The 26,934-nt window shown below is 33.5% G+C and overlaps 1 protein-coding gene across 1 annotated transcript in view; it reads left to right on the forward strand.

Annotated features, from left to right (window-relative positions):
- Positions 1–22,246, forward strand: part of LOC134725345 (RNA exonuclease 1 homolog) — a 60,680-nt gene extending 38,434 nt beyond the window's left edge. The window contains exons 9-15 of the mRNA XM_063589079.1: positions 302–415; positions 1,540–1,613; positions 5,792–5,905; positions 7,123–7,238; positions 7,816–7,954; positions 11,155–11,275; positions 21,883–22,246. Coding sequence (XP_063445149.1) covers positions 302–415; positions 1,540–1,613; positions 5,792–5,905; positions 7,123–7,238; positions 7,816–7,954; positions 11,155–11,275; positions 21,883–21,971 — 767 coding nt within the window. The 3' untranslated portion in view covers positions 21,972–22,246. The remainder of the gene's footprint in view (positions 1–301; positions 416–1,539; positions 1,614–5,791; positions 5,906–7,122; positions 7,239–7,815; positions 7,955–11,154; positions 11,276–21,882) is intronic.
- Positions 22,247–26,934: the final 4,688 nt, after the last annotated feature.

The raw sequence follows: 26,934 nt of genomic DNA on the forward strand, positions 1-26,934 counted from the left end.
TGCTTTATTCTATTAACTGTCAAAGTAATGCTATGAGTAGAGTTGAAACTCACAAGCCCATTCCTTAGGGACATTCAAATGGATAGAATAATTCAGTTGCAGAATATAAACATAATCTGAATTTCAGATTATATGACTTGTCTCTTAAAATAATTCTATCTGGTACACTCAAGACCAAATTTTTTCTGATTTAATGTATTCATCATAGAATAAATCCATCATATTTTAATATTGACAAAGTCCTGTGAATATAGTCTCAAGGTATACAATAAGAAGATGTATATTTATACTATATTTACAGTACATGAGAAGATATGTGTGAGATGTGGAAAAAAGTTTATTGTTTATCCTACTGGAGTATATGCAAAGCAAGAAGAATGTATTTATCATTGGGCTAAAGCTTGGAAAAGAAAAGGTAAGTCCCTTTTAAGCTTACCTGGCCTGGCTTTTTATAATTTCAGATTTACCGTTTCGGATGTTTTATTCACTAAAAATGGGTTGATTTTCCAGTTTTGAGCAGGAGACTCCCACTCAAATTGTGAAATTCCAGAAATCTCCGGCTTGCCGGTACTCCACTGCGTATAGAATCTCTTGGTTTTGGATATTTTAAGCTTGAATGACCAGTAAACATTGATTACTTTTTGTGTCACTGATGAGGTCTGTTGTTACCTGTAAATCACAGACCATGTGAAATTAAATGGCTTCATTTGACATCTTGGGTGTCAAACATAGTAATAAATAATGATCATTAACGACTTTTGCCTCAAGCTTTCTGTTATTGAAAACACAAAAGAAATTTTGGGTTACTTCCCCTGATTAATCCTCTTTTAAGTTACTCTCCTTAAAAAATATGAATTGATAAAACAATATTAATTAGATACAAATTAAACAAAGAGTCATTAAAGGATGGCATTTTAAATGATTTTCTATGTCTTAGGACAAAAGAACCACTGAAAGAAATGAAACCAAACATGGCATAAATGTTTTTTATGAGATGTTGATAAAGTTTGCTACTTTGTTTAAGATTTACTGTACAAGATATCTGATGGCCACCAGGATTTTTTTTTTAATTACAGCCCCAATATAAAACCAAATCTGGCTAAAAAAATATTTTGGTATATGTTATGATCTTTGTCTATTTTTACATGATTTTTTGAATTTGATACTGATTTAGAGTTTTGTGAAAAATGGAAGCATGCTTGATTGAATCAAATGTGATAATTATGCAGCCAAAAAATTGGGAGGATTGTAGTACTGTGTGGTAATTGATATAATGGTTGTTAGACATTAAAATTTCATGTCATGTTAAAGTTCAGTTGTTTCTACACATTAGGACACTGAATGTATCTTTATTATATTTATTTTTCAGTTCTTGATAAGGTTTAATGGTTGTCAATACAGTATTTTTAAATCCTGAAGTTACATATGCCAACAAAAATAGCTAAAAGATAAGTCTGTTTTTACTTTTGTTAACCGGATGTGTTTTATGAACATGAAAATTTATTGTCTTTAAAAGTTGTTCAATATTCTATTTTACAGTTAATGGTATATTTGACAGTAGATATAATTGTTGCCAGGGAGATTTTAATTCTGAGGGCTGTCAAGTGGCTAAGGTATGTTTGTATACTGTTACAAATGTATTATTATCTTTAATGGTGTGAGTTCTTTCCCTTATGACTAAGAACTTTCCAGTGAATGTCTTCTATAAATATGTGTTTCTTATAATACATGGTAACATAACTATACATATTTAAGAGTTATATTCCTTTTAGATAAAAAAAGAATATGGCTTCTTGAGTTTTTTATTTTTTGATTATGTTTGTCACGATTATTTCTAAGGAAGAGTTGACTCTGTGGATAAGTTTTAATTAGTTCGCAATAAAATGTGAACTATGCAATACAACCAAAGTCAATAAACAATCACTAGAGGTCCAGTGCCCCTCAATCTATTAAATGTGCCAATCTAATACAACTGTGTACCAAATTGGGAAGAATCGGTTGTAGCGTACTCCGGAAATTGGAAGATGCACAATTTGTGCGCATGACCAATAACCCCAATTTACGTTGCTATGCTAGAATATGAACAGCTGCCATTTTTGTTTGCCACTTCAAAATACAATGATGCAAATGTTTTTTTAAAGAATGCTTTTAACTAGTGTAACTGAACATATTAGAATAAATCTAAAGCACTTACCCATTTAAGCTTGAAAATCATCCAGACTACAATTTATTGTGTTTGTTATTAGGGCCCCGACTAAAAGTCGGGTCGCCCTATAGTGATCAGTCTGTCCGTCCGTCCGTAACACTTTAACTTTGTGTCCGCTCCATATCTAGAAAACCGTTATGATTTCATACTTTATACTTTACATGTTTATTAAACACCACCAGAGGGCGTGTCATGATGTATGTACAACTTTCTAGGTCAAAGGTCAAGGTAAAAAAACTTTGGTTTCAGTTGACAACCCTATGTCCTGTGGTGATGATCGTGTCCACTCTATATCTTGAGAACCCTTATGATTTCAAAGTTTATACTTGACATCCATTTTAACCAACACCAGAGGGTGTGTCATGATGTATGTTCAACTTCCGAGGTCAAAGGTCAAGGTCAAAAACTTTGGTTTCAGTTGACAACCCCGTGTCCTGTGATGAAGATCATGTCCGCTACATATCTAGATAACCGTTCTGATTTTATACTTAATACCTAACATGTTTATTAACCAACACCAGAGGGTGTGTCATGATGTATGTACAACTGCCTAGGTCAAAGGTTAAGGTCAAAAACTTTGGTTTCAGTTGACAACCCTGTGTCCTGTGGTAAAGATCGTGTCCGCTCCATATCTGGATAACCTTTATGATTTCAAAGTTTATACTTGACATCCATTTTAACCACCATCAGATGGAGTGTCATGATGTATGTACAACTTCCTAGGTCAAAGGTCAAGGTAAAAAAAACTTTGGTTTTAGTTGACAACCCTGTGTCCTGAGTTGAAGATTGTGTCCGCTCTATATCTTGGGAACCGTTTTGATTTCAAATATTATACTTGACATCCATTTTAACCAACACCAGAGGGTGTGTCATGATGTATGTACAACTTCCTAGGTCAAAGGTCTGTCTATCTGTTTGTCTGTCCATCGCTTACAATTTTGATTCACACTATATTTATTTACCCAACGTTATTGACAGCGGGGCCCACAGAGATGGCTTCCATCTCAATGATGTCTAGTTTCTTGTAGTATTCTGGGTTTTTTAGTTACAGGTTGCAGTTCACTGATGGTGATAGTTTCTATCATTATCAATTTTTGTTTTTGTTTTTCTGGATTATACACTTTTTTAATGAGATTTATAAATGCTATGAATGGGTCGTCAGAGCTGATTGAATATTTCTTTTGTACACAATATTGACTGAAATAAGTATTGTATAATGATTTTACCGTGCCTCATTTTGGTAGTGATTTTTTCAGTTCACGCCAGGTACTTTCAATTGTATTTGTATGAGCTTCTGTTTCTGGGTCTACAAAATTCATGGAACGGTTGACTTTTAAATGTTCAAATCTCTCAGAACCAAGACAATCATATGCCTTCCAACAGTCACTAATTATTGTTGTCCCTAGTTTTATATTTTGTTTTTATACGACCGCAAATTTTGAAAAAAATTTCGTCGTATACATAATGTATTGCTATCACGTTGGCGTCGTCGTCGTTGTCGTCGTCGTTGTTGTCGTCATCGTCGGCGGCGGCGTCCGAATACTATTATTTTTCGCACTCTAACTTTAGTAAAAGTGAATAGAAATCTATGAAATTTTAACATAAGGTATATGACCATAAAAGGAAGGTTGGTATTGATTTTGGGAGTTTTGGTCCCAACAGTTTAGGAAAAAGGGGCCCAAAGGGTCCAAAATTAAACTTTGTTTGATTTTATCAAAATTGAATAATTGGGGTTCTTTGATATGCCGAATCTAACTGTGTATGTAGATTCTTAACTTTTAGTCATGTTTTCAAATTGGTCTACATTAAGGTCCAAAGGGTCCAAAATTAAACTTAGTTTGATTTTGACAAAAAATGAATCGGTTGGGTTTTTTGATATGTTGAATCTAAAAATGTACTTAGATTCTTGATTAGTGGCCCAGTTTTCAAGTTGGTCCAAATCTGGGTCCAAAAATAAACTTTATTTGATTTCATCAAAAATTGAATAAATGGGGTTAGTTGATATGCCAAATCTAACTGTGTATGTAGATTCTTCATTTTTGGTCCCGTTTTTAAATTGGCCTACATTAAGGTCCAAGGGGTCTATAATTAAACTAAGTTTGATTTTAAAAAAAATTAAATTCTTGGGCCTCTTTGATATGCTGAATCTAAACATGTACTTAGATTTTTGATTATGGGCCCAGTTTTCAAGTTGGTCCAAATCAGGATCTAAAATTATTATATTAAGTATTGTGCAATAGCAAGTCTTTTCAATTGCACAGTATTGTGCAATGGCAAGAAATATCTAATTTGAAATTTCACAATATTGTGAAATAGCAAATTTTTTTTTTAATTAGAGTTATCTTTCTTTGTCCAGACTAGTAAGCAAGAAATATCTTATTGCAAGAATTTTTTTTAATTGGAGTTATCTTTCTTTGTCCAGAATCAACTTAATCTCAATCTTTGTTATATACAATATACAATGTATATTCACTTTTTACTTCCAACTGATAAATTTAAATGATCTTTACCATTCAGTGATAACAAGCAGTTTTTTTACATCTTAATATTTTATGATGTATTTAAATGAGTAGTTATTGTTGCAAACTCCATTAGAATATTTTAATTGAGATTAGTTTTGGAATAAGGGAAAGGGGGATGTGATTAAAAAATTGGGTTCAATTTTTCTCATTTGAAATTTCATAAATAAAAAGAAAATTTCTTCAAACATTTTTTTGAGAGGATTAATATTCAACAGCATAGTGAATTGCTCTAAGAGAAAACAAAAATTTTAAGTTCATTAGAACACATTCATTCTGTGTCAGAAAACTATGCTGTGTCAACTATTTAATCACAATCCAAATTTAGAGCTGAATCCAGCTTGAATGTTGTGTCCATACTTGCCCCAACCGTTCAGGGTTCAACCTCTGCGGTCGTATAAAGCTACGCCCTGCGGAGCATCTGGTTTAATTTTAGTAAAGTTCTTTTGTGCGATTTCCAACTGTAGCAAAAAAACTTTTTATGCTGTCTCTTTCGATACCTCCAAACCCTCACTGACCTTCTACTAAACGCCCTTTGAGGTATTTTCTTTTTCCAAATTTACTTTCATCTATTTCAACAATTACGCTATCACCTATTTTTTTACTGTCTATTTCTTAAATAATTATACAGACTTCACGGCAATAATTGTACCAATCAATGATTATTTGGTTACAAATAGAAAGTTCATGCTTACAAATTCTTGGTCTAATTTGTAAATCCAGAAATAATATTTTTCTAAATTATGTCCTTAAAACTAGGATCTGTTTCTGATAGAAACTTTTTTTACTGCATTTTTTGTTGCTGCATTTCCAATAAAAAGTGTCGTTTGAAAAGGAACTGTCTTTTCTTAGTCCAAAATGTCCATGGCTTCACTTTTTACATACATATAAATCTAGAATTAATCATAAAGAAATACCCCGCTGAAATATTTTCTCAACACTTTCACAAATACTAAACAAATCTTTTAACTTGATCAGGTTGAGAGTTCTTATTGCAATAGTCACATTATTTGCAATAAAAACATCCTATAAATTCTTAATTTACTAAACCTCTTTCTTGTTTCAGAGTCATGTTCATGACACAAATAAATGGGAGAACTTATCTGGATATATGAAAACTCAACCATGTTCGCCACCGGTCGATGGAGATTATGGAGTGTTTGCATTGGATTGTGAAATGGTATGTTATTGATTTTTTCAAATATTTTTAAAGTACAGTTACCTTGAAAAGTAAGAAAATGTCTGTTTCCAATTTGACCTTATATTGAAAGATTGATTGATTGGTTGGTGTTATCACTGCTTCTGTATTATTGCCTATTTCATGGCAGTTAGTTAATTTTGGTTGAGGAAGTTGGAGTGCACTTACAAACTTAGCCAATTAAGATTGGAGTTGTGCACACCTGCTGCATGCAGGGTTGGAACCAACATCTCAATATATGGTAGTGAATTAAAGCTGTCTATTTTGATACAATATTTTGCATTTTTGAAGTTGGGTCATGCAGTTTGCAGTCATTTTAGACCTTTGAACATGATTTCCAAGAAAATCCACTGAAGTAATCCTTATATTTCTCTGCAAGTATTTAGTAGTAGAGCTTCATTACACTTTGCAGGACACCAAAATTCAAATGATGATAAAGCAGTATTTTCCTCACAGGTCAGCCTATAGGAATATGGAAAATTTTGGAAAAAGACCAATGAAACTATTGTAACATTTTGTATAATGTTTTGAAAGAAAAAAAATATAACTCAAACATTATCTTATGTGAATGTTAGATAACTACTAATTACACTTGGGCTGTGTGATTGTCACGTTTCTAATGAAAGGTGTCATAGTTAAGGTCACTGCATACGATAAAGAAGTCAGTGAATTATAATACTACAGGAAGAAAAGAATTAAATGGCAGTACATTTGAAAATTTGGATAAAATAAATGATTTTTTTTTAAAAAGAAAGTCTTGTATGTTCACGTTTTTTACCCCACTAAGAGGCATAATGTTTTTGCAAAAAATGGGGCTACATTTGTACTTTTATGAATGATATTCATGGTATAGTAAGGTCGTCATGGGGTACCTACATGACGAACAACTATAAAAAGGGGCAATATAGAATATCAGGTGAAAGTATTCCATTTAAAAAATGTGCTTCTGCAGTATATAACAATAGAAACACTATTTTTCTATGAAAACTCTCTGATCAATAGTCTAAATCTTGCTGATACATGTAGTATCTGTTAAAACATGTCTATGGAATATTTGTCTAAAATATAATAACATACATCATTATGCTGCCATAAGAAACATTTTCTCACAGATTCATCAATTTTTTTTGTAATGATGTTTTCAAATAGGATGCAGGAACAGACTTTTTGAAATAAAATGTTTTGCTATCAAATTACAGGTATATACTACTGCTGGTGTAGAATTGGCACGAATATCAGTTTGCGATCATGACAGCACAGCAGTATATGAAAGTTTTGTTAAACCAGACAATGAAATTGTTGATTTGAACACAAGGTATCAACTGTTAAATTATGGTTCTTTAAGTGTTTATCTTCCTCTATAATAAATAATTCAAGCTTTTAAGCTCACCTTGCCCAGTAATTGCAAGTCCTTGATTAATTGTCTTTAAACTTAGAAAAAAGTCTGGACAAAATTTTTGTACATGCATCATTTTAAAAGGATATCATTTTTAATAATTTAGTCATTACTGTCACTGCACAGTATTGAACCATTGTGGCAACTTGGCATAGTGGTAAAATTCAAGTATTAATTCTAAATATCTTTATAACAGTATTAGAAAAAATCTGACAGTGACAAAATGTTTAGAATTTAAAGATCTTCCTAACTTACATGGATAGTAAAATAACTACATGTTATTTGATAATTTGAGTCATTGTCTATAAAATATTGATTTTATTTTCCCCAAGTTTAGCATTTTTGCATTATCTAATAATCTTGTTAACTTCATTTGATAAACAAAAACTTCATACAACTTGGCTAATGCTACTTAACAACTACTGGAATATAAATCCTTAGTTTGATAGCATGAAGTTTGATATTTGTATAGCATTCTTTTTCGGTTTGTTATTAGATTTAGTGGCATAACAGATGAGGATTTGGAAGAAGTAACAACATCTTTACGCGATGTGCAGGCTGTTCTTTTAAGTTTAGTTACAGACAAAACAATTTTAATGGGACATAGCCTTGAAAGTGATCTTACAGCTGTGAAGGTAAATGTTTCTCTAGATAAATCTTTTAAGTGTCTGTAGTGTCCACTTTTTGGCAATGTTTTTTTCTGTCCTATTCATACCTTTTTATAGTACACTTGAAAGACACTTTTTTGGCCTCTGAATTTAAAATTTAAAAGGTCTGTTATTATCTATTTTAAAAAGCATCCTACAGATGTTCCCAAGAAATGTATCAGATAGCACTATCTTTGTAATGAGTCGTAATTACTTGCTTTAGGGCTCCAAATTTTACTTTCATGAAAAACTTAAAAAAACTACTGAAACCACCTAATTTTGAGAACTTTATCATTGGTTTATAGATATGCATCTCTGCTACGATCCAGTCAACACATCTCCACCCTTGGCAGATTAAGCCAACATTTTTAATTATAATGCTGCACCATCTACCTGTAGATCAAAGTCATGCCTGTTCCAACTACATCATTATTAACCCATGACAGCACTTAAATGTGGAGGTGTAAATTGGTTGTGTCTAGTGTTTACAAATTTCGTATAGCAGGAATCGAAAATATAAACTAACATTTACAAGACAAACATAACCAGGAACTTCAATTAGTTGATTAAAAACTTTAAAATTGTCACTATATTTCCCCAATGTTTTGGGGGTAAAGACATGCTGCTCATTCAGCACATGACAGTTTTTTTATCTCATTTTCTTCATCTACACAAGGTAATCTTAAAGGTGCCTTTTGATTGGATGCAGTTAGTTACAACTGCAATCAATGAAAACCATTACCTCAAGGATCCTGAATTATACCTTAATCCAACAAGGATGCAGAGGAGACTTTTCAAGGAGGATATTTCGTCCACATTATAACATCGCATTCTCATCCACTTCCTGTTTAACAAATACTTTTATATTCTTATGCATAATGACTTTGCATCAGGTTTTTCTTCGAAATTACATATTAGACCTTCCTCAAAATTATTATCAGGCTTTATGTGAACATGCTATATGATGTGATGCATTTTTCATCACACATTGTGGGCTAATTGTTTCATTGTGACAAAATTTAGACAAAGCTAGATGACACTTTTATTTTAGTAATAAAGAATTATTATAAGGTGTACATAGTGATCTGACCTTGATCCTATTTCATTGATCATTGTTTAGTGTTTGTTATTTTTGATAGTAAGCTATTAATATAAAATAGTATCAACATAAAGTTCAATCATAATCTGATGAGTCATAAAATTATTAGTGTGTGCACATTTGTTCCTAAATCAATGAAGTGGTCAATTCTTTTGCTGTAAAATACTTTCAGCTCTTTCAGTTGTTTCCTACAAATAGGCTTTTTTTTCATACCAAGTGTTTCTCTCCAAATATATAAAATGTTAAGGTCTCACTGCCTATAGCTATTTCTCTAATTCTCTGGCAATTTAATCCTTTCTGAACCCATTGTATAAACAAATGTAATCTTCATGATGTTGTTGGTGATCTCAGAAGATGATTGGATGAATTGTTAGGTCATAAACCTTTATCAGCTCATTTGATGAATCAAAATATGCTAACAGGTAATAATGAAATTGACAACTTCATGGAATGTGGAAGGCACTCAAAGGGGATTTTTCGTTTAACAAAAATATAAAGTTATTTTTTAATCATTAGAGAAACAGATACTTGCATAGTAACTCATGGATTATCAGGTTTATTCAATCTCGATAGTTAAATTATAAATTTTAAAGTCCTTGCCAAAACTCTGATTTCAATATCTCAATTGGAAAAATTAGGTAATCCACTGGTCTCAATGTAGGAATCTATATATATCTGGGGTAACAAGAGTTGTATAAAAAGTGTAATTTCTGTTGATTTATGAGATACATATTCCATCTTTTATAAAAACTTTCAAAAATGAAGTTTACTCAGGCTTTCTTCAATGCTAAACAAGATATATATCTGGATGGAAATTTGTATACCTTTATTCCATTGGAGTGGAGATATACTGGTTTACCTCTATCAGACCTTTCTTCTATGTATTTGTCCATGACACAAATCTCGAGCATTATTCTCAGCAACTAAACTATACAGCTTCTTGATATTTGGTACCAAGTTTGTATTGGTAATTTATACCCTGTAACGCATTTTCAACTCCATCACTTCCTGTAGATAGACACATTTATGTTCTTCATTAAAGTAAAAAGAAATTGTTGCATTTGATCTCAGCAACTATAAATTGTAGCTAGCTTATAGATATGAAATACCAAGTCATGATGATGATAATGGATGGTTATTAAATGTCCAGTGGTAAATTTGATCCATATTCAAAATGAGACATGATAAAGTGATTTGAATATAGTCCCTGCTTTGTACTAGATCAGCACATGGATTTTTAACTTGTTTGTTCACAAGAATACATTTCTCAGGAACATCTACCTGCACACATTATTATTAGGGGCCAATGAGTCTTTACTCATACTCCTAAATGACACTTGCTTGGTGGATATACAACCAATACTAATTTTGAAGTCTTTAGATTGCTGAAGCCAGGGTTAGAACTACGACCTCTCGCACTGCCTAGCCTATTCTAAAATTTTTAAAAGTTTAAATTTTCATGGATATTAAGTCTGGCATACATTGCAATCCTTTAATTTCACTGTTTGTTTACTGTCAAAGTTTAAATAGTTATTCTTAAGTATTCCCTCTGACAACCAATCAGACAATAGTTTTATGCTGACAAAAAGGCCTAAAAGTACATTAAATGATACTTTGTTGCTAGTTGATACATTTGTCTGTTAAAATACAACTATCATATAAGGATCTTAATATTGCTTTGTGATAAATTGATTGGTTCTCAAGAGACATGCAATATCATTAATACATGTATGGTCATGTTTGCAAAACTTTGAATTTTTGAAATACTTAGGCTTCACTACCTCAGAAATAGATTATGTTACCTGTATTTGGCTAAACTTTTAGGAACTTTTTGTCCTCAATTCTCTTCAACTTCATACTGTATTTGGCCTTTTTTAACTTTTTTTGTAGACGAAACAAGTGTCTGGCGTTAATAGGAAAATTCAATCCTGGTATCTTTGACAGTGTGTCATCATCCCTACAATGGGTTCCGTTTATATAATTGAAAAATATCAGGTGGCATAATGAGGAAATAATTTTGAGGAAGTAGATTCCTGACTAGAATGAAAATACTGAACTTTTATACCTCATTTTAATTATTTAATTTCAGATTACACATGGCACAGTTGTGGACACTTCATTAGTTTTCCCTCATAGACTTGGAAAACCATACAAGAGAGCTCTAAGAACACTCATGGCAGAATACTTACAAAAAATAATTCAGGATGATGGTAATTTACAATTTTTACAAGACATTTCAGAAGTTCCTCAGATTTTGTATCTGGTTTAGAACATATGTATCATCTGTGGTTGCACTCAAGATTCCTTTATGTTTATCAAAGTACATAAGATCTTGGGTTGTCAACTGATTTATACACATAAGATACAATTCATGCCATTCTTACTGCTGTTGTATCATTGATATTTATCAAATTTTATGAACAACTAATTATACCCCCGCTTTGAAAAAAAGGGGGGTATACTGTTTTACCTCTGTCTGTCCTTCCGTCAGTCCGTCAGTCTGTCAGTCAGTCCGTCCGTCCCATGAATATTTTTCGTCACATTTTTCTCAGGAACTACACTACCAGGATTTCTGAAATTTGGTTTCAGGCTTTATATAAGTCAGCTATACCGTGTGATGCGTTTTCAGATTCATCACTCGACAACTTCCTGTTTACCGAACACTTACATATTTTTACACTATTAACATTATCCACTTGCGACGGGGGTATCATCAGTGAGCAGTAGCTCACAGTTTCACTTGTTAGGTATACTAAATATATGTCCTTTATTTTATATTACTTTTAAACTAGGGTAGATAACTAGGCAAACTTGGTATCAAATAAAATGTGTAAATATGTTTTCACAAACAAATTCGGTAAAATTTGCAAATTTTTGAGTTGCTAGAAAGTCCATGTGCACATTTTTAATTCTTGTCTGAAGTTTTCACATATTTTACTTCTTTGAATCAGTTTTCCCTTAAATGCAATTAAATGTATTGGGATTTTCAATTTATTTTCAATTTATTGGAAATAGCTGAGATTTGTGTTGAAATCAAATAACAAATATTCCCATTTTATTGATCTGCCAGGGCACCAAATTATATTTCATAAAAAAAATCTCCATTGTAACCTGTGAAGGAATTCACTTACATATGCTCAAAAAGATAAGAAGAGGCTTTGAAACCATAAGTAAGATCACATTATATATATTTTTTTAGACTACATGGCCAAATTAAAATAAATTTGGCAGGAATGATGTATGGATTGCCCTCTACAATCAATTCTAATTTGGTTTTCATCTGATAAACAGCATGACTTCCAAAATCAATCCTTGACTCTGATCGAACAATTTTCAAAATTCAATTCAAATTACAAGGTGAAATGTTTTGAAACTTTTTAAAGGATTGATAAAATTAAATCTATCTGAGTGTAATTTGTAACAATTTAGAGGTAATCCTGAAACATACCTAGAAAAATATTCATCTAATTAAAAAAAAATTATTCAGCGACTTTTTCATAAAACTTGCTTTGTTTATGGGCGTCAAGTTGGTTACCTATTCCCTATTCCCTATTCGTTACCTATTCCCTATTCCCTATTCGTTACCTATTCCCTATTCCCTATTCGTTACCTATTCGTTACCTATTCCCTATTCCCTATTCGTTGTCTATTCGTTACCTATTCCCTATTCCCTATTCGTTGCCTATTCGTTACCTATTCCCTATTCCCCATTCGTTGCCTATTCGTTACCTATTCCCTATTCCCTATTCGTTGTCTATTCGTTACCTATTCCCTATTCCCTATTCGTTACCTATTCGTTACCTATTCGTTACCTATTCCCTATTCCCTATTCCCTATTCCCTATTCCCTATTCGTTACCTATTCGTTACTTATTTGATTTTTAATATCCTTCCCCCTTTTTAATTATGGCATGGAAAAGTTTATTATGGCTGCCATGGAAACGGCACAATTGTGAAAAAAATCTGTTTTTGGTTTTTGGTGAACTGTTTGGATATGCTTCAACTCAGAATCATCATATTTTAAAACAATGTAGGTGCCCACTATATACAGGCGTTGGATGACTTTGGCGATCATTGGAACTACTATGTTGCCATGGAAACTACACCAAAATTTTCAAAATTCTCAAAATGCTCAAAACTTCATGAAACTTCACAGTAATGATGAGCAACAATGGTAGATGTGGCATTTGGAGTTGGAATTTCCAAAATAGGTCATGGAAACAATGCAAAAAGGTCAAAAATTTCAAAAATAAGAATTTTGAGTAAACTGGATGAAACTTTACAGGAATGGTAACTGGTATAGGCAGAGTTGGATTTTGAAGTTAGAATTTTCAAAATGGCAGCCGTATGCCATCCGTTATTGCTAGCAATTACAAATCTAGTTGTTAATACTCTTACATATGGTAATAGTTCTAAATTTGTTGAGGTAAAATTATCTTTTTATGACCTATTTATATGTGTTTGTGCTCAGCCGATCCTTTTACTTCATGTTCGATACGCATTTGTTCCTTACTTGATTTTTTATACGTTCTACCTTTTAACTGCTTTATGTCCGTATGTTTGAAGATGGATCTTGGTTCGACGGGATGAAATCACCGTGTTAGCGCTTGCATAAAAAAGAAGATGTGGTATGATTGCCAATGAGACAACACTCAACATTAGACCAAAATGACACAGAAATTATCAACTATAGTTTACTGTACGGCCTTCAACAACGACCATAGCCCAAACCGTGTAGTCACCTATAAAAGGCCCAGGCATGACAACCTCATACAATTCAAACAACAAAATTGACCGCCGTATTATATATACAAAAAAATAAACGGAAATATGTAACACAAAAACAAACAATAACTACTTAATTTCAGGCTCTTGTCTAGGGACAGGCACATACTAACATAATGTGGTGGAGTTAAACATGTAAGCAGGGTGTACATCGTTTCGGAGCATGCTATTACCTTGTTTAATTCGTCCGATCACTCACTTATAATTCGTTTATAATACGAGTATCTTACGTTGCACTTTTTAAAACATCATTTTCAATTGTTTTGTTGTCTCTGGTGGAAGATTTGGGCTCTTAGAGGTGATATAACTCTATAAGTGCATTTGTATCCGTTCCAGCGCTCGGAAAAATACCCTGTTACCTATTCGTTACATATTCGCTTTTAAAAGTTTGTTGTACGTTGCACCTTTTAGAAAAGAATTTTAAATTAAGTTCATATCTCTGGTGGTAATAATGTGTTCTTATAGATGAAATACTCCTATTAGCACATATGTACTCGTTCCAGCGCTCGGATAATACCCTGTTACTTATTCGTTCCTTATTTGCTTTTAATGCACAAGTTATACGTTGCACCTTGAAATAAATCGTTTTTTAATTGTGTTCATGTCTCTTGTGGTAACAATGTGTTCTTAGAGATGAGATGACCCTATTAGAGTGCATGGACCCGTTACAGCGCTCGGTCAATATTCTGTTACCTATTCGTTACCTATTCACTTATAATACGTTTGTTGTACGTTGCACCTTTAAGAAAAGGATTTTTAATTGTCTCCATGTCTCTTGTGGTAACAATGTGTTCTTAGAGATGAAATTACCCTATTAGCGCGCATGTACCCGTTCCAGCGCTCAGTAAATACCCTGTTACCTATTCGTTACCTATTCACTTATAATACGTTTGTTGTATGTTGCACCTTTTAGAAAAGGATTTTCAATTGTGTCCGTGTCTCTGGTGGTAACAATGTGTTCTTAGAGATGACATGACCCTATTAGCGCGCATGTACCGTTCAAGCGCTCGGTTAATACCCTGTTACCTATTCGTTACCTATTCGTTACTTATTCGCTTTTAATACGTTTGTTGTACGTTGCACCTTTTAAAAAAGGATTTTCAATTGTGCCCATGTCTCTGGTGGTAACAATGTGTTCTTAGAGATGAAATGACCCTATAAGAGCGCATGTACCCGTTCCAGCGCTTGGTAAATAACCTGTTACCTATTCGTTACTTATTCGCTTTTAATGCACGGGGTATACGGTGATCCTTCAAATACATCTTTTTATTATTGTGTTCATGTCTCCATAATGGTAACAATGTGTTCTTAAAGATGAAATGACCCTATAAGAGCGCATGAACCCGTTCCAGCGCTCGGTTAATACCTTGTTACCTATTCGTTACCTATTCACTTATAATACGTTTGTTGTCATTGCACCTTTTAGAAAAGGATTTTTAATTGTTTCTATGTCTCTTGTGGTAACAATGTGTTCTTAGAGATGACATGACCCTATTAGCGCACATGTACCGTTCAAGCGCTCGGTTAATACCCTGTTACCTATTCGTTACCTATTCGTTACTTATTCGCTTTTAATACGTTTGTTGTACGTTGCACCTTTTAAAAAAGGATTTTCAATTGTGCCCATGTCTCTGGTGGTAACAATGTGTTCTTAGAGATGAAATGACCCTATAAGAGCGCATGAACCCGTTCCAGCGCTCAGTTAATACCTTGTTACCTATTCGTTACCTATTCACTAATAATACGTTTGTTGTCATTGCACCTTTTAGAAAAGGATTTTTAATTGTTTCTATGTCTCTTGTGGTAACAATGTGTTCTTAGAGATGAAATTACCCTATTAGCGCGCATGTACCCGTTCCAGTGCTCGGATAATACCCTGTTACTTATTCGTTCCTTATTTGCTTTTAATGCACGAGGTATACGTTGCACCTTGAAATAAATCGTTTTTCAATTGTGTTCATGGCTCTGGTGGTAACAATGTGTTTTTAGAGATGAAATGACCCTATTAGAGCCCATATACCCGTTCCAGCGCTCGGTTAATACCCTGTTACCTATTCGTTACTTATTCACTTATAATAGGTTTGTTGTACGTTGCACCTTTTAGAAAAGGATTTTCAATTGTGTCCGTGTCTCTGGTGGTAACAATATGTTCTTAGAGATGAAATGACCCTATTAGCGCGCATGTACCCGTTCAAGCGCTCGGTTAATACCCTGTTACCCATTCGTTACCTATTCGTTACCTATTCGTTACTTATTCGCTTTTAATACGTTTGTTGTACGTTGCATCTTTTAGAAAAGAATTTTCAATTAAGTTCATATCTCTGGTTGAAATAATGTGTTCTTATAGATGAAATACCCCTATTGGCGCATAAGTTGTCGTTCCAGCATTCGAAAAATACCCTGTTACTTATTCGTTCCTTATTTGCTTTTAATGCACGAGGTATACGTTGCACCTTGAAATAAATCATTTTTCAATTGTGTTCATGTCTCTGGTGGTAACAGTGTGTTTTTAGAGATGAAATGACCCTATTAGAGCCCATGTACCCGTTCCAGCGCTCGGTTAATACCCTGTTACCTATTCGTTACCTATTCACTTATAACACTTTTGTTGTACGTTGCACATTTTAGAACAGGATTTTTAATTGTCTCCATGTTTTTGTGGTAACAATGTGTTCTTAGAGATGAAATTACCCTATTAGCGCGCATGTACCCGTTCCAGCGCTCAGAAAATACCCTGTTACCTATTCGTTACCTATTCGTTACTTATTCGCTTTTAATGTGTTTGTTGTACGTTGCACCTTTTAAAAAAGGATTTTCAATTGTGGCCATGTCTCTGGTGGTAACAATGTGTTCTTACAGATGAAATGACCCTATTAGAGCGCATGTACCCGTTCCAGGGCTTGGTAAATAACCTGTTACCTATTCGTTACTTATTCGCTTTTAATGCGCGGGGTATACGGTTCACCTTGAAATGAATCGTTTTTTAATTGTTTTCAGTCTCTGTCGGTAAGAATGTGTTCTTAGAGATGAAATGACCCTATTAGCGGGCATGTTCCCGTTCCAGCGTTCGGTAAATACCCTGTTACCTATTTGTTACCTATTCACTTATAGTACGTTTGTTGTATGTTGCACCTTTTAGAAAAGGATTTTCTAACGGGAACGGGTACATGCACGCTAATAGGGTAAGTTCATCTCTAAGAAGACATTGTTACCACAAGAGACATGGGGACAATTGAAAATCCTGTTCTAAAATGTGCAACGTACAACAAACGTGTTATGAGTGAATAGAAAACGAATAGGTAACAGGGTATTAACCGAGCGCTGGAACGGGTACATAGGCTCTAATAGGGTCATTTCATCTCTAAAAACACATTGTTACCACCAGAGACATGAACACAATTAGAAAACGATTTATTTCAAGGTGCAACGTATACCTCGTGCATAAAAAGCAAATAATGAACGAATAAGAAAAAGGGTATTAACTGAGCGCTGGAACGGATACATACACGCTAATAGGGGTATTTCATCTATAAGAACACATTATTACCACCAGAGATATGAATCTAATTGAAAATCCTTTTCTAAAAGGTGCAACGTACAACAAACGTACTATAAGTGAATAGGTAACGAATAAGTAACGAGTGGGTAACAGGTTATTTACCGAGCGCTGGAACGGGTACATGCGCTTTAATAGGTTCATTTCATCTCTTAGAACACATTGTTACCACAAGAGACATGAACACAATTAAAAAACGATTTATTTCAAGGTGCAACGTATACCTCGTGCATAAAAAGCAAATAAGGAACGAATAAGAAACAGGGTATTAACTGAGCGCTGGAACGGGTACATACGCACTAATAGCTGTCTTTCATCTCTAAGAACACATTATTACCACAAGAGACATAGAGACAATTAAAAATACTAAAAGGTGCAATGACAGCAAACGTATTATAAGTGAATAGGTAACGAATAAGTAACGAGTGGGTAACAGGTTATTTACCGAGCGCTGGAACGGGTACATGCGCTTTAATAGGTTCATTTCATCTCTTAGAACACATTGTTACCACAAGAGACATGAACACAATTAAAAAACGATTTATTTCAAGGTGCAACGTATACCTCGTGCATAAAAAGCAAATAAGGAACGAATAAGAAACAGGGTATTAACTGAGCGCTGGAACGGGTACATACGCACTAATAGCTGTCTTTCATCTCTAAGAACACATTATTACCACAAGAGACATAGAGACAATTAAAAATACTAAAAGGTGCAATGACAGCAAACGTATTATAAGTGAATAGGTAACGAATAGGTAACGAATAGGTAACAGGGTATTAACCTAGCGCTGGAACGGGAATATGCGCGCTAATAGGGGTATTTCATCTATAATAACACATTATTACCACTAGAGATATAAATTTAATTAAAAATCCTTTTCTTAAAGGTGCAACGTACAACAAACGTACTATAAGTGAATAGGTAACGAAAAGGTAGCGAATAGGTAACATGGTATTTACCGAGCGCTGGAACGGGTACATGCGCCCTAATAGGATAATTTCATCTATAAGAACACATTGTTATCACAAGAGACATGGAGACAATTAAAAATCCTTTTCTAAAAGGTGCAACGTACAACAAACGTATAATAAGTGAATAGGTAACAGGGTATTAACCGAGCGCTTGAACGGGTACATGCGCGGTAATAGGGTAATGTCATCTCTAAGAACACATTGTTACCACAAGAGACATAAAGACAATTAAAAATCCTTTTCAAAAAGGTGCAAGGTACAACAAACGGATTATAAGTGAATAGGTAACGAATAGGTAACGAATAGGTAACAGGGTATTAACCGAGCACTGGAACGGGTACATGCGCGCTAATAGGGTCATTTCATCTCTAAGAACACATTGTTACCACCATCGACATGAACACAATTAAAAAACGATTTATTTTAAAGTGCAGCGTATACCCCTGCGCATTAAAAGCGAATAAGGAACGAATAAGTAACAGGGTATTATCCGAGCGCTAGAACGAGTACATACGCGCTAATAGGGGTATTTCATCTCTTAGAACACATTATTATCACCAGAGATATGAACTTAATTAAAAATCCTTTTCTTAAAGGTGCAACGTACAACAAACGTATTATAAGTGAATAGGTTACGAATAGGTAACAGGTTATTTACTGTGCGTTGGAACGAGTACATGCGCGCTAATAGGGTCATTTCATCTCTAAGAACACATTGTTATCACCAGACTTATGGGCACAATTGAAAATCCTTTTCTAAAAGGTGCAACGTACAACAAACATATTAAAAGTGAATAGGTAACGAATAGGTAAAAGGTTATTAAGGGAGCGCTGGAACGGGTACATGCGCGCTTATATGGTCATTTCATCTCTAAGAACACATTGTTACCACAAGAGATACGGACACAATTAAAAAATCCTTTTCTAAAAGGTGCAACGTACAACAAGCGTATTATAAGTTAATAGGTAACGAATAGGTAACAGGGTATTAACCGAGCGCTGGGACGGGTACATGCGCGCCAATAGGGTATTTTCATCTCTAAAAACACATTTTTACCACCAGAGACACGGACACAATTGAAAATTCTTTTCTAAAAGGTGCAACGTACAACAAACGTATTATAAGTGAATAGGTAACGAATAGGTAACAGGGTATTTACTGAGCGCTGGAACGGGTACATACGCGGTAATAGGGGTATTTCATCTATAAGAACACATTATTACCACTAGAGATATGAATTTAATAGAAAATCCTTTTCTCAAAGGTGCAACATACAACAAACGTATCATAAGTGAATAGGTAACGAATAGGTAACGAATAGGTAACAGGGTATTAACCGAGCGCTGGGACGGGTACATGCGTGCTAATAGGGTATTTTCATCTCTAAGAACACATTTTTACCACCAGAGACACGGACACAATTGAAAATTCTTTTCTAAAAGGTGCAACGTACAACAAACGTATTAGAAGTGAATAGGTAACGAATAGGTAACGAATAGGTAACAGGGTATTAATCGAGCGCTGGAACGGGTACATACGCGGTAATAGGGGTATTTCATCTATAAGAACACATTATTACCACTAGAGATATGAATTTAATAGAAAATCCTTTTCTCAAAGGTGCAATGTACAACAAACGTTTCATAAGTGAATAGGTAACGAATAGGTAACAGGGTATTAACCGAGCGCTGGAACGGGTACATGCGTGCTAATAGGGTATTTTCATCTCTAAGAAAACATTTTTACCACCAGAGACACGGACACAATTGAAAACTCCTTTCTAAAAGGAACAAACGTTTTATTTAAGTGAATAAGTAACGAATAGGTAACAGGGTATTAACCGAGCGCTGGAACGGGTACATGCTCGCTTATAGGGTATTGTCATCTCTAAGAACATATTTTTACCACCAGAGACACGGACACAATTGAAAATTTAAAAAAATTATATATTTTTCCTGTTTCCATGGTTACGGCGGCCATTTTGAAAATTCCAACTTCACAATCCAACTCGGCCTATGCCAGTTACCATTCCTGTAAAGATTCATCCAGTTTGCTGAAAATTCTTATTTTTTGAAATTTAGGACCTTTTTGTATTGTTTCCATGGTAACAAAACCTATTTTGGAAATTCCAACTCGAAATGCCACATCTACCAATGTTGCTCATCATTACTGTGAAGTTTCATGAAGTTTTGAGCATTTGGAGAATTTTGAAAATTTTGGTGTAGTTTCCATAGCAACATAATAGTTTCAATGATCGCCAAAATCATCCAACACCTGTACATAGTGGGCACCTACATTGTTTTAAAATATGATGATTCTGAGTTGAAGCATATCCAAACAATTCACCAAAAACCAAAAACTGATTTTTTTCAAAATTGTGCCGTTTCCATGGTAAAGGCAGCCATATTAAACTATTCCATGCCATAATTAAAAAGGGGGAAGGATATTAAAATTCAAATAAGTAACGAATAGGGAATAGGGAATAGGTAACGAATAGGTAACGAATAGGTAACGAATAGGGAATAGGGAATAGGTAACGAATAGGGAATAGGGAATAGGTAAAGAATAGGGAATAGGGAATAGGTAACGAATAGGCAACGAATAGGGAATAGGGAATAGGTAACGAATAGGCAACGAATAGGGAATAGGGAATAGGTAACGAATAGGCAACGAATAGGGAATAGGGAATAGGTAACGAATAGGCAACGAATAGGGAATAGGGAATAGGTAACGAATAGGTAACGAATAGGGAATAGGGAATAGGTAACGAATAGGGAATAGGGAATAGGTAACCAACTTGACGCCCATGCTTTGTTTAATCTTTATACCTAATCAAACCAAATGGCATTTTAAAAAAGGGGGTTCCATAAACTTGTTCTCAAGTTAAATCAGTCTGAATGATAAAAATCAGTCGTAAAATGCATCTGTTCCTGATATGTCACAGTTGAACGTCACAAAAAATAAATGTTATGTTAACAACATCATTACCTCCCCTGTAACTGTATCGAAATTTTGACCACATTTTAAAATTCATTTCTTTGTTCTAGGTGTGGTAATCCTGTTAGTAGCTACAGTCTAGTTTATTTTTGTCTTATTGTTTAATGACAAATCTAGTCAAGATAGACAAAAAAGCGGGAGGGGTTACATCTTAAACAGGAGTAACACCACTTCATATTGTGCCAGTTCTAAGTCATGTTAAGAATGCATTCAATATTAATCAAAACACAAAGGATTTTGGGGAATTATTTGATTAAGGTGTTGAGAACCTTTGGCAACCCCACAGTTTAAATGTCTATGATAAATATGATGTGATAAGTGGGCCTTACAGATGAATGTTCATCTATTCTATCCTAGTTGATGGGAGACCTGAGCAACCCAAGAAATGTTCTGGTCCACACTGTTATACTTCTTTTAAGCAATTGATGAGTAAATTTGCCTAGAGATCAATTCATCCAATTGTTTTAAAACGAACAAAAAATCTAAATTTTCTTCTGTTTTCAGTTGGAGGACATGACAGTATGGAAGATGCAGCATCCTGTCTTGAATTGATGCATATGAAATTAAAAGAAGATGCCAGGAAAGAAAGATAAAGTCCAGTAAATGTGATTAGATTGTTTAATCATCCAAATAGTGTTTTGCAGTGTAAATTAGGCTGAATTCAAACAAGTTTGGTGTATTTTGTGTACATCAATAGCTGACAAACAAGGAATAACTGAGATTATCTTTTGCACATTAATATTTTGAGTAATGTTATGGGTACTTAACTTCATTCATATTTATTCATTATGTGGTATTTATGTTAGAATCTTATATGACGTCAAATTTATTTTGCAGTCATACAATTAAAAAGTGCTGTATTAATCTAGTCTTTTGCAATTAATCCAGACTTAGGCCTGCTGTTTCCAGACTGACAAACATTGTTAGAATCAACATTGGTAAAGTTTGTGATTAAGTCATTTTAAGAAGTTCCACTAATGGTAAATCAATACTGGCTGGAATAGTTGCATTGGCATATCTCATTTAATTGGGGATTATTTGACCCTTCACTCTCAGTCATTGTCCTTAAACATAGTTTACATGCTGAAGTTTTTATCAAGTCTGTATAAGGTTAACCCCTAATAGTATCTGAAATACAGTTATCATGATTATGAAAGGCATTGTCACATTGTATTTTCATAGAGAGTTTATGGCCCTGCCCCCTCAGTTGTGGTCCATTGCTCTTGAAACTCAAGAATATAATTAAAATGAAATGTGAGGTATACTTCATGAAGACATAAAAATACAATAGACATCTAGAGGACATATTACAGTCTTCAGCAATATCAAAGTTAAAACAAGTAAGAGTTTGTGGTAGGTTTGTTTAGGAAGTATCACTAATGGTTAATGGTCAGTTAATGTTATTTGGAATGCATTTCTTTCAGCAATTCCACATAATATTTCGATGGAGATTATTTGACTCTACACACTTAGTCATGGTCCATTGAAGTTTTGCTCTCTCTTTAAAAAGTACAGTTGCAGTATAAAATCTTATTATGTATTTAACAAATCATCTTGAAATCATAGCAAAATGATCAATGTTTATCAGTTAGTCGTTTGTATACACCCGTTGATGACTGGCAGTGTTATTATATACCAATGTCTGTCTATCCATCTGTCCTTCAACTCATTGTATGATAACTCAAATTTGCTTTAAACAATTCTCAATATTATTTTATCACACATCACTGGGGTAAAGCTGATGACAGTAACTGCATTCAGGGTCATCCCAAGATGTCGGATGAAAAATTAGGTTAATATTTGTATTGTCTGTTTAAGTGTTTCTATATCATTTTCTTTACAAAGCATACATTGGTACAATGTAAAGTTATAAAAGGATTCACATGGAAATCAAAAATTACTACCGAGAAATGTGTATTAAACAGGAAATGGGAGTTGAAAAAAATCGCTAAGATGGCGGTAAATCTTAATCAAGATGACCGTTACAGGATCAGCGATTCATAACAAGAGTGACCATCATTGGTTAAAAGATGACCGTAATTTATAAAGAATGACCGTAATTTTAAAGGATGACCGTCTTTTCTAAGAAATATCCATATATTCATAGCTTTTTGATGAGTTGTCTCAATAGGGGCTCGGTTAGCAGATATAAATATAATTACTCAATTTCTTTTAACTATTTGCTGTATTTTGAGTTTATGACAATGATAGTTGATTGCATATTCTCGTAAATAATTAAATATTTATCGATAGCAACATTTAAATTTAAATACAAATTGACAGCGAAACAACGAAAAGTTAAAGAAAAAAACATCAACTAAACAAATGAATATCCAGTATTTGAGTCCATGTGTATGGTACGGTACCATGCAGAGAAAACACATTAAAATCTTAACATCTACAAAAAAAAATTGCAGGTGGTATAATGATACTTCTCAGAGGCAGATTTAGGGAGGGGGCCTGTCCCCCCTTTTTGGGAAAAAATTTGTTTGCTTATACATGTATAGGGAATCACTGAAGCGCTACTGGAGCGGGCTCCCTCTTAGGCAGTCAGTGGGCAACCACTTATGAAAATTTCTAGATCCGCCAGTACTTCTTGACATGTACTTATCTGTAGTAAAGAACACTTGCAATGGTAGTTGAAACAATATAATATCAATGGGTGTAAATGCTAAAAAAATGGCATTTTTGAAAGGTGTATTTATTGTCGAGCCTTCGACTTTAGTCAAAAAGCGAGGCTAAGCGATCCTACATTCCGTCGTCGTTAGTGTTGTCAGCGGCGTCAACAAATATTCACTCTGTGGTTAAAGTTTATGAAATTTTAATAACTTTCTTAAACTATACTGGATTTCTACCAAACTTGGACAGAAGCTTGTTTATGATCATAAGATAGTATCCAGTAGTAAATTTTGTAAAAATATAAATCCATTTTTTCCGTATTTTACTTTTAAATGGACTTAGTTTTTCTGCGGGGAAACATTACATCCACTCTGTGGTTAAAGTTTTTAAAATTTTAATAACTTTCTTAAATTATCCTGGGTTGGTACCAAACTTGGACAGAAGCTTATTTATTACGTATCATAAAATAGTATCCAGAAGTAAATTTTGTAAAAGATAACTCCATTTTTTCTGTATTTTATTTTTAAATGGACTTAGATTTTCTTTAAGTTAACATTACATACAGTTTGCAGTTAAAGTTTTCAAAACATTCATTAGATTTATTAACTATCCTAGATTTTTACCAAAATTAGACAAGCTTCTTACAATCATAAGATGGTATCAAGAGGAAAATTTTTATTGATTTTTTTCCTCATTTTTGTTGAGCCCCCGATTTACAGCAAAAGTAGGCCAGACACTGGGTTCCGCCGAACCTTACAAATTTTTATTTGATAATAATAGGAATCTCAGAAATAAAAAAAAAATGTTGGCGTGTTCTTTGAGGCTACATATGGTGAACTATATATTTTTTCTTCTTCCTATAGGATAATGCAGTCTTATACATACGTTTTATTCCAACATGATTTACTATTTGATACAAAAGAGGTAATACAAATACGGATATTTCTTAGAATTGATGGTCATCTCTTAAATGTTACGGTAATCTTTAATTAATTACGGTCATCCTTTACAAATTACGGTAATCTATTTACCAATCACGGTCATCCTTGTTATATGTTACGTTCATCTTAAAAATATTTTAATTACGATTTACGGTCATCTTAGTGGTTTTTTCAAATCCAATTTCCTGTTTCATACACATTTCTTGGCAGTAATTTGCGAATTCCATGTGAATTTTTTATAAATAAACCAATGCATGCTTTGAAAAGAAAATGATATAGAAACACTTAAACAGACAATACAAATACTGACCAAATTTTTTGTCCGACATCTTGGGTTGACCGTGAATGTGGTCATCAGCTTTACCCAGGTGACTGTGTCCAGTGCTCTAGACCACTTGACGTGTCCCTATAACTTGTCTAGTTGCAAAAGGGTGCTTAAGCTTGTCATATTCATAAATGCCCAATCGTGTATGGTTTAATCCAGATTATCCTACTTAAAATTCTAGAGTTTTGATTGTCCCACATGAAAAGTTCTGATTATCACACATATATTATGAAGTAAAATGTTCTTAGATAAACAAGGTAACTATTGTTTGTTTTGCTAAATAAACAAGAATTAGTTATCATGGCACATTTCAATAGCGTTGCAGTAGTACATTAATGCATATAAGTTCAAAAGGACATAAATAATTTTAATCATTTAAATCAAAGCACTTTCCATTAAAAAATTATTATATTTGTATCTTATGAATGTATCTTCAATATAACGTAACCCAACGCAACAAAGTTGGCATGCAGAGGGTATAATATTTTTTTCCTGTCCTTCTGTTTGTCCATCCGTCCGACCGTCAGTCCTGTGTCTTGTCATCGCAACTGCTCTCAAACCACACAACAGAATTTCATAAAATCATTTTAGATAATAAGGACATACTATGTAGGGAAATTACGATTCAATTATTTTTCTAAGAGTTACGTCCTTTTGAACTTATTTGCTTTAATGTACCACTGAACTGTGACAGTTTGTCATCGCAACTCCTCTGAAACCACACAACAGAATTTCATGAAACTTGTAGATAATAAGGTCATACTATGTAGATGTGCTTATCGACAGACATAAGACATAAGACATTTTATTTCACTAAAGCCCCTACATGGAGTATGTACAACATTTTTTAACAAACAATAAAAGTGTGAACATATTTACATTAGAACAACATGGTTAACAAAGGTGCAATAATAGTATATATAATTAATACAGATATTTGACAGGAAGTACAAATTATAGTAACATGATTAAGCACATGTATTAAACTGTTTTTATAACACTTTTGCAAATTTTTCTATTCCAGTAAGTGTAAATAAATCTGATGTATTCATCAATTCTTTAAATTTTAGAACATTTGGGTTTTTACATATATCTAAAGGTAAAAATTTAGCTCTAACATTGTTGAAAAAGGTACATTTGAATAAGTAATGAAACTCATCACCAAGTTCATTAGCATTACAAAGATAACAATGTCTTTCAGATCTATCAATATTAAAAAATCTACCCATTTCAATGGGCAATTTATTACTAAGGCAACGGAATTTACATAAATACATTCTTAGATCAGATGGTAACACTGATAAATATTTCTCAAAACAAAAATCAGATTTCTATATTCTGTAATTAAGACATTTTGCAGAATTCATAACATTATTACTCCAGTTCAACATAAATTTATCACTTAAACATTTCTTGACATTCTTACTAATATTATCAGATTTATCAACTATTTGATCATCCCACATCAAATTAAATCCACATTCATATAAAGTATTTTTAATTTCTAACAACCATTTAAAGTGGTAGATACCCCTTTTACTACGCTGATACAATATAGAATACAGTGTATAGGATTTTTTTTCCTCTTTTACCACACATGATACGTTGCCAGAAACCAACCATTCTAGCTTTAATAAGAATATGTAATGGTATTCTAGTATTCTACCAAAT

The sequence above is a fragment of the Mytilus trossulus genome, chromosome 1 (assembly GCF_036588685.1).
Source record: "Mytilus trossulus isolate FHL-02 chromosome 1, PNRI_Mtr1.1.1.hap1, whole genome shotgun sequence".
NCBI classification, from domain to species: Eukaryota; Metazoa; Mollusca; class Bivalvia; order Mytilida; family Mytilidae; genus Mytilus; species Mytilus trossulus.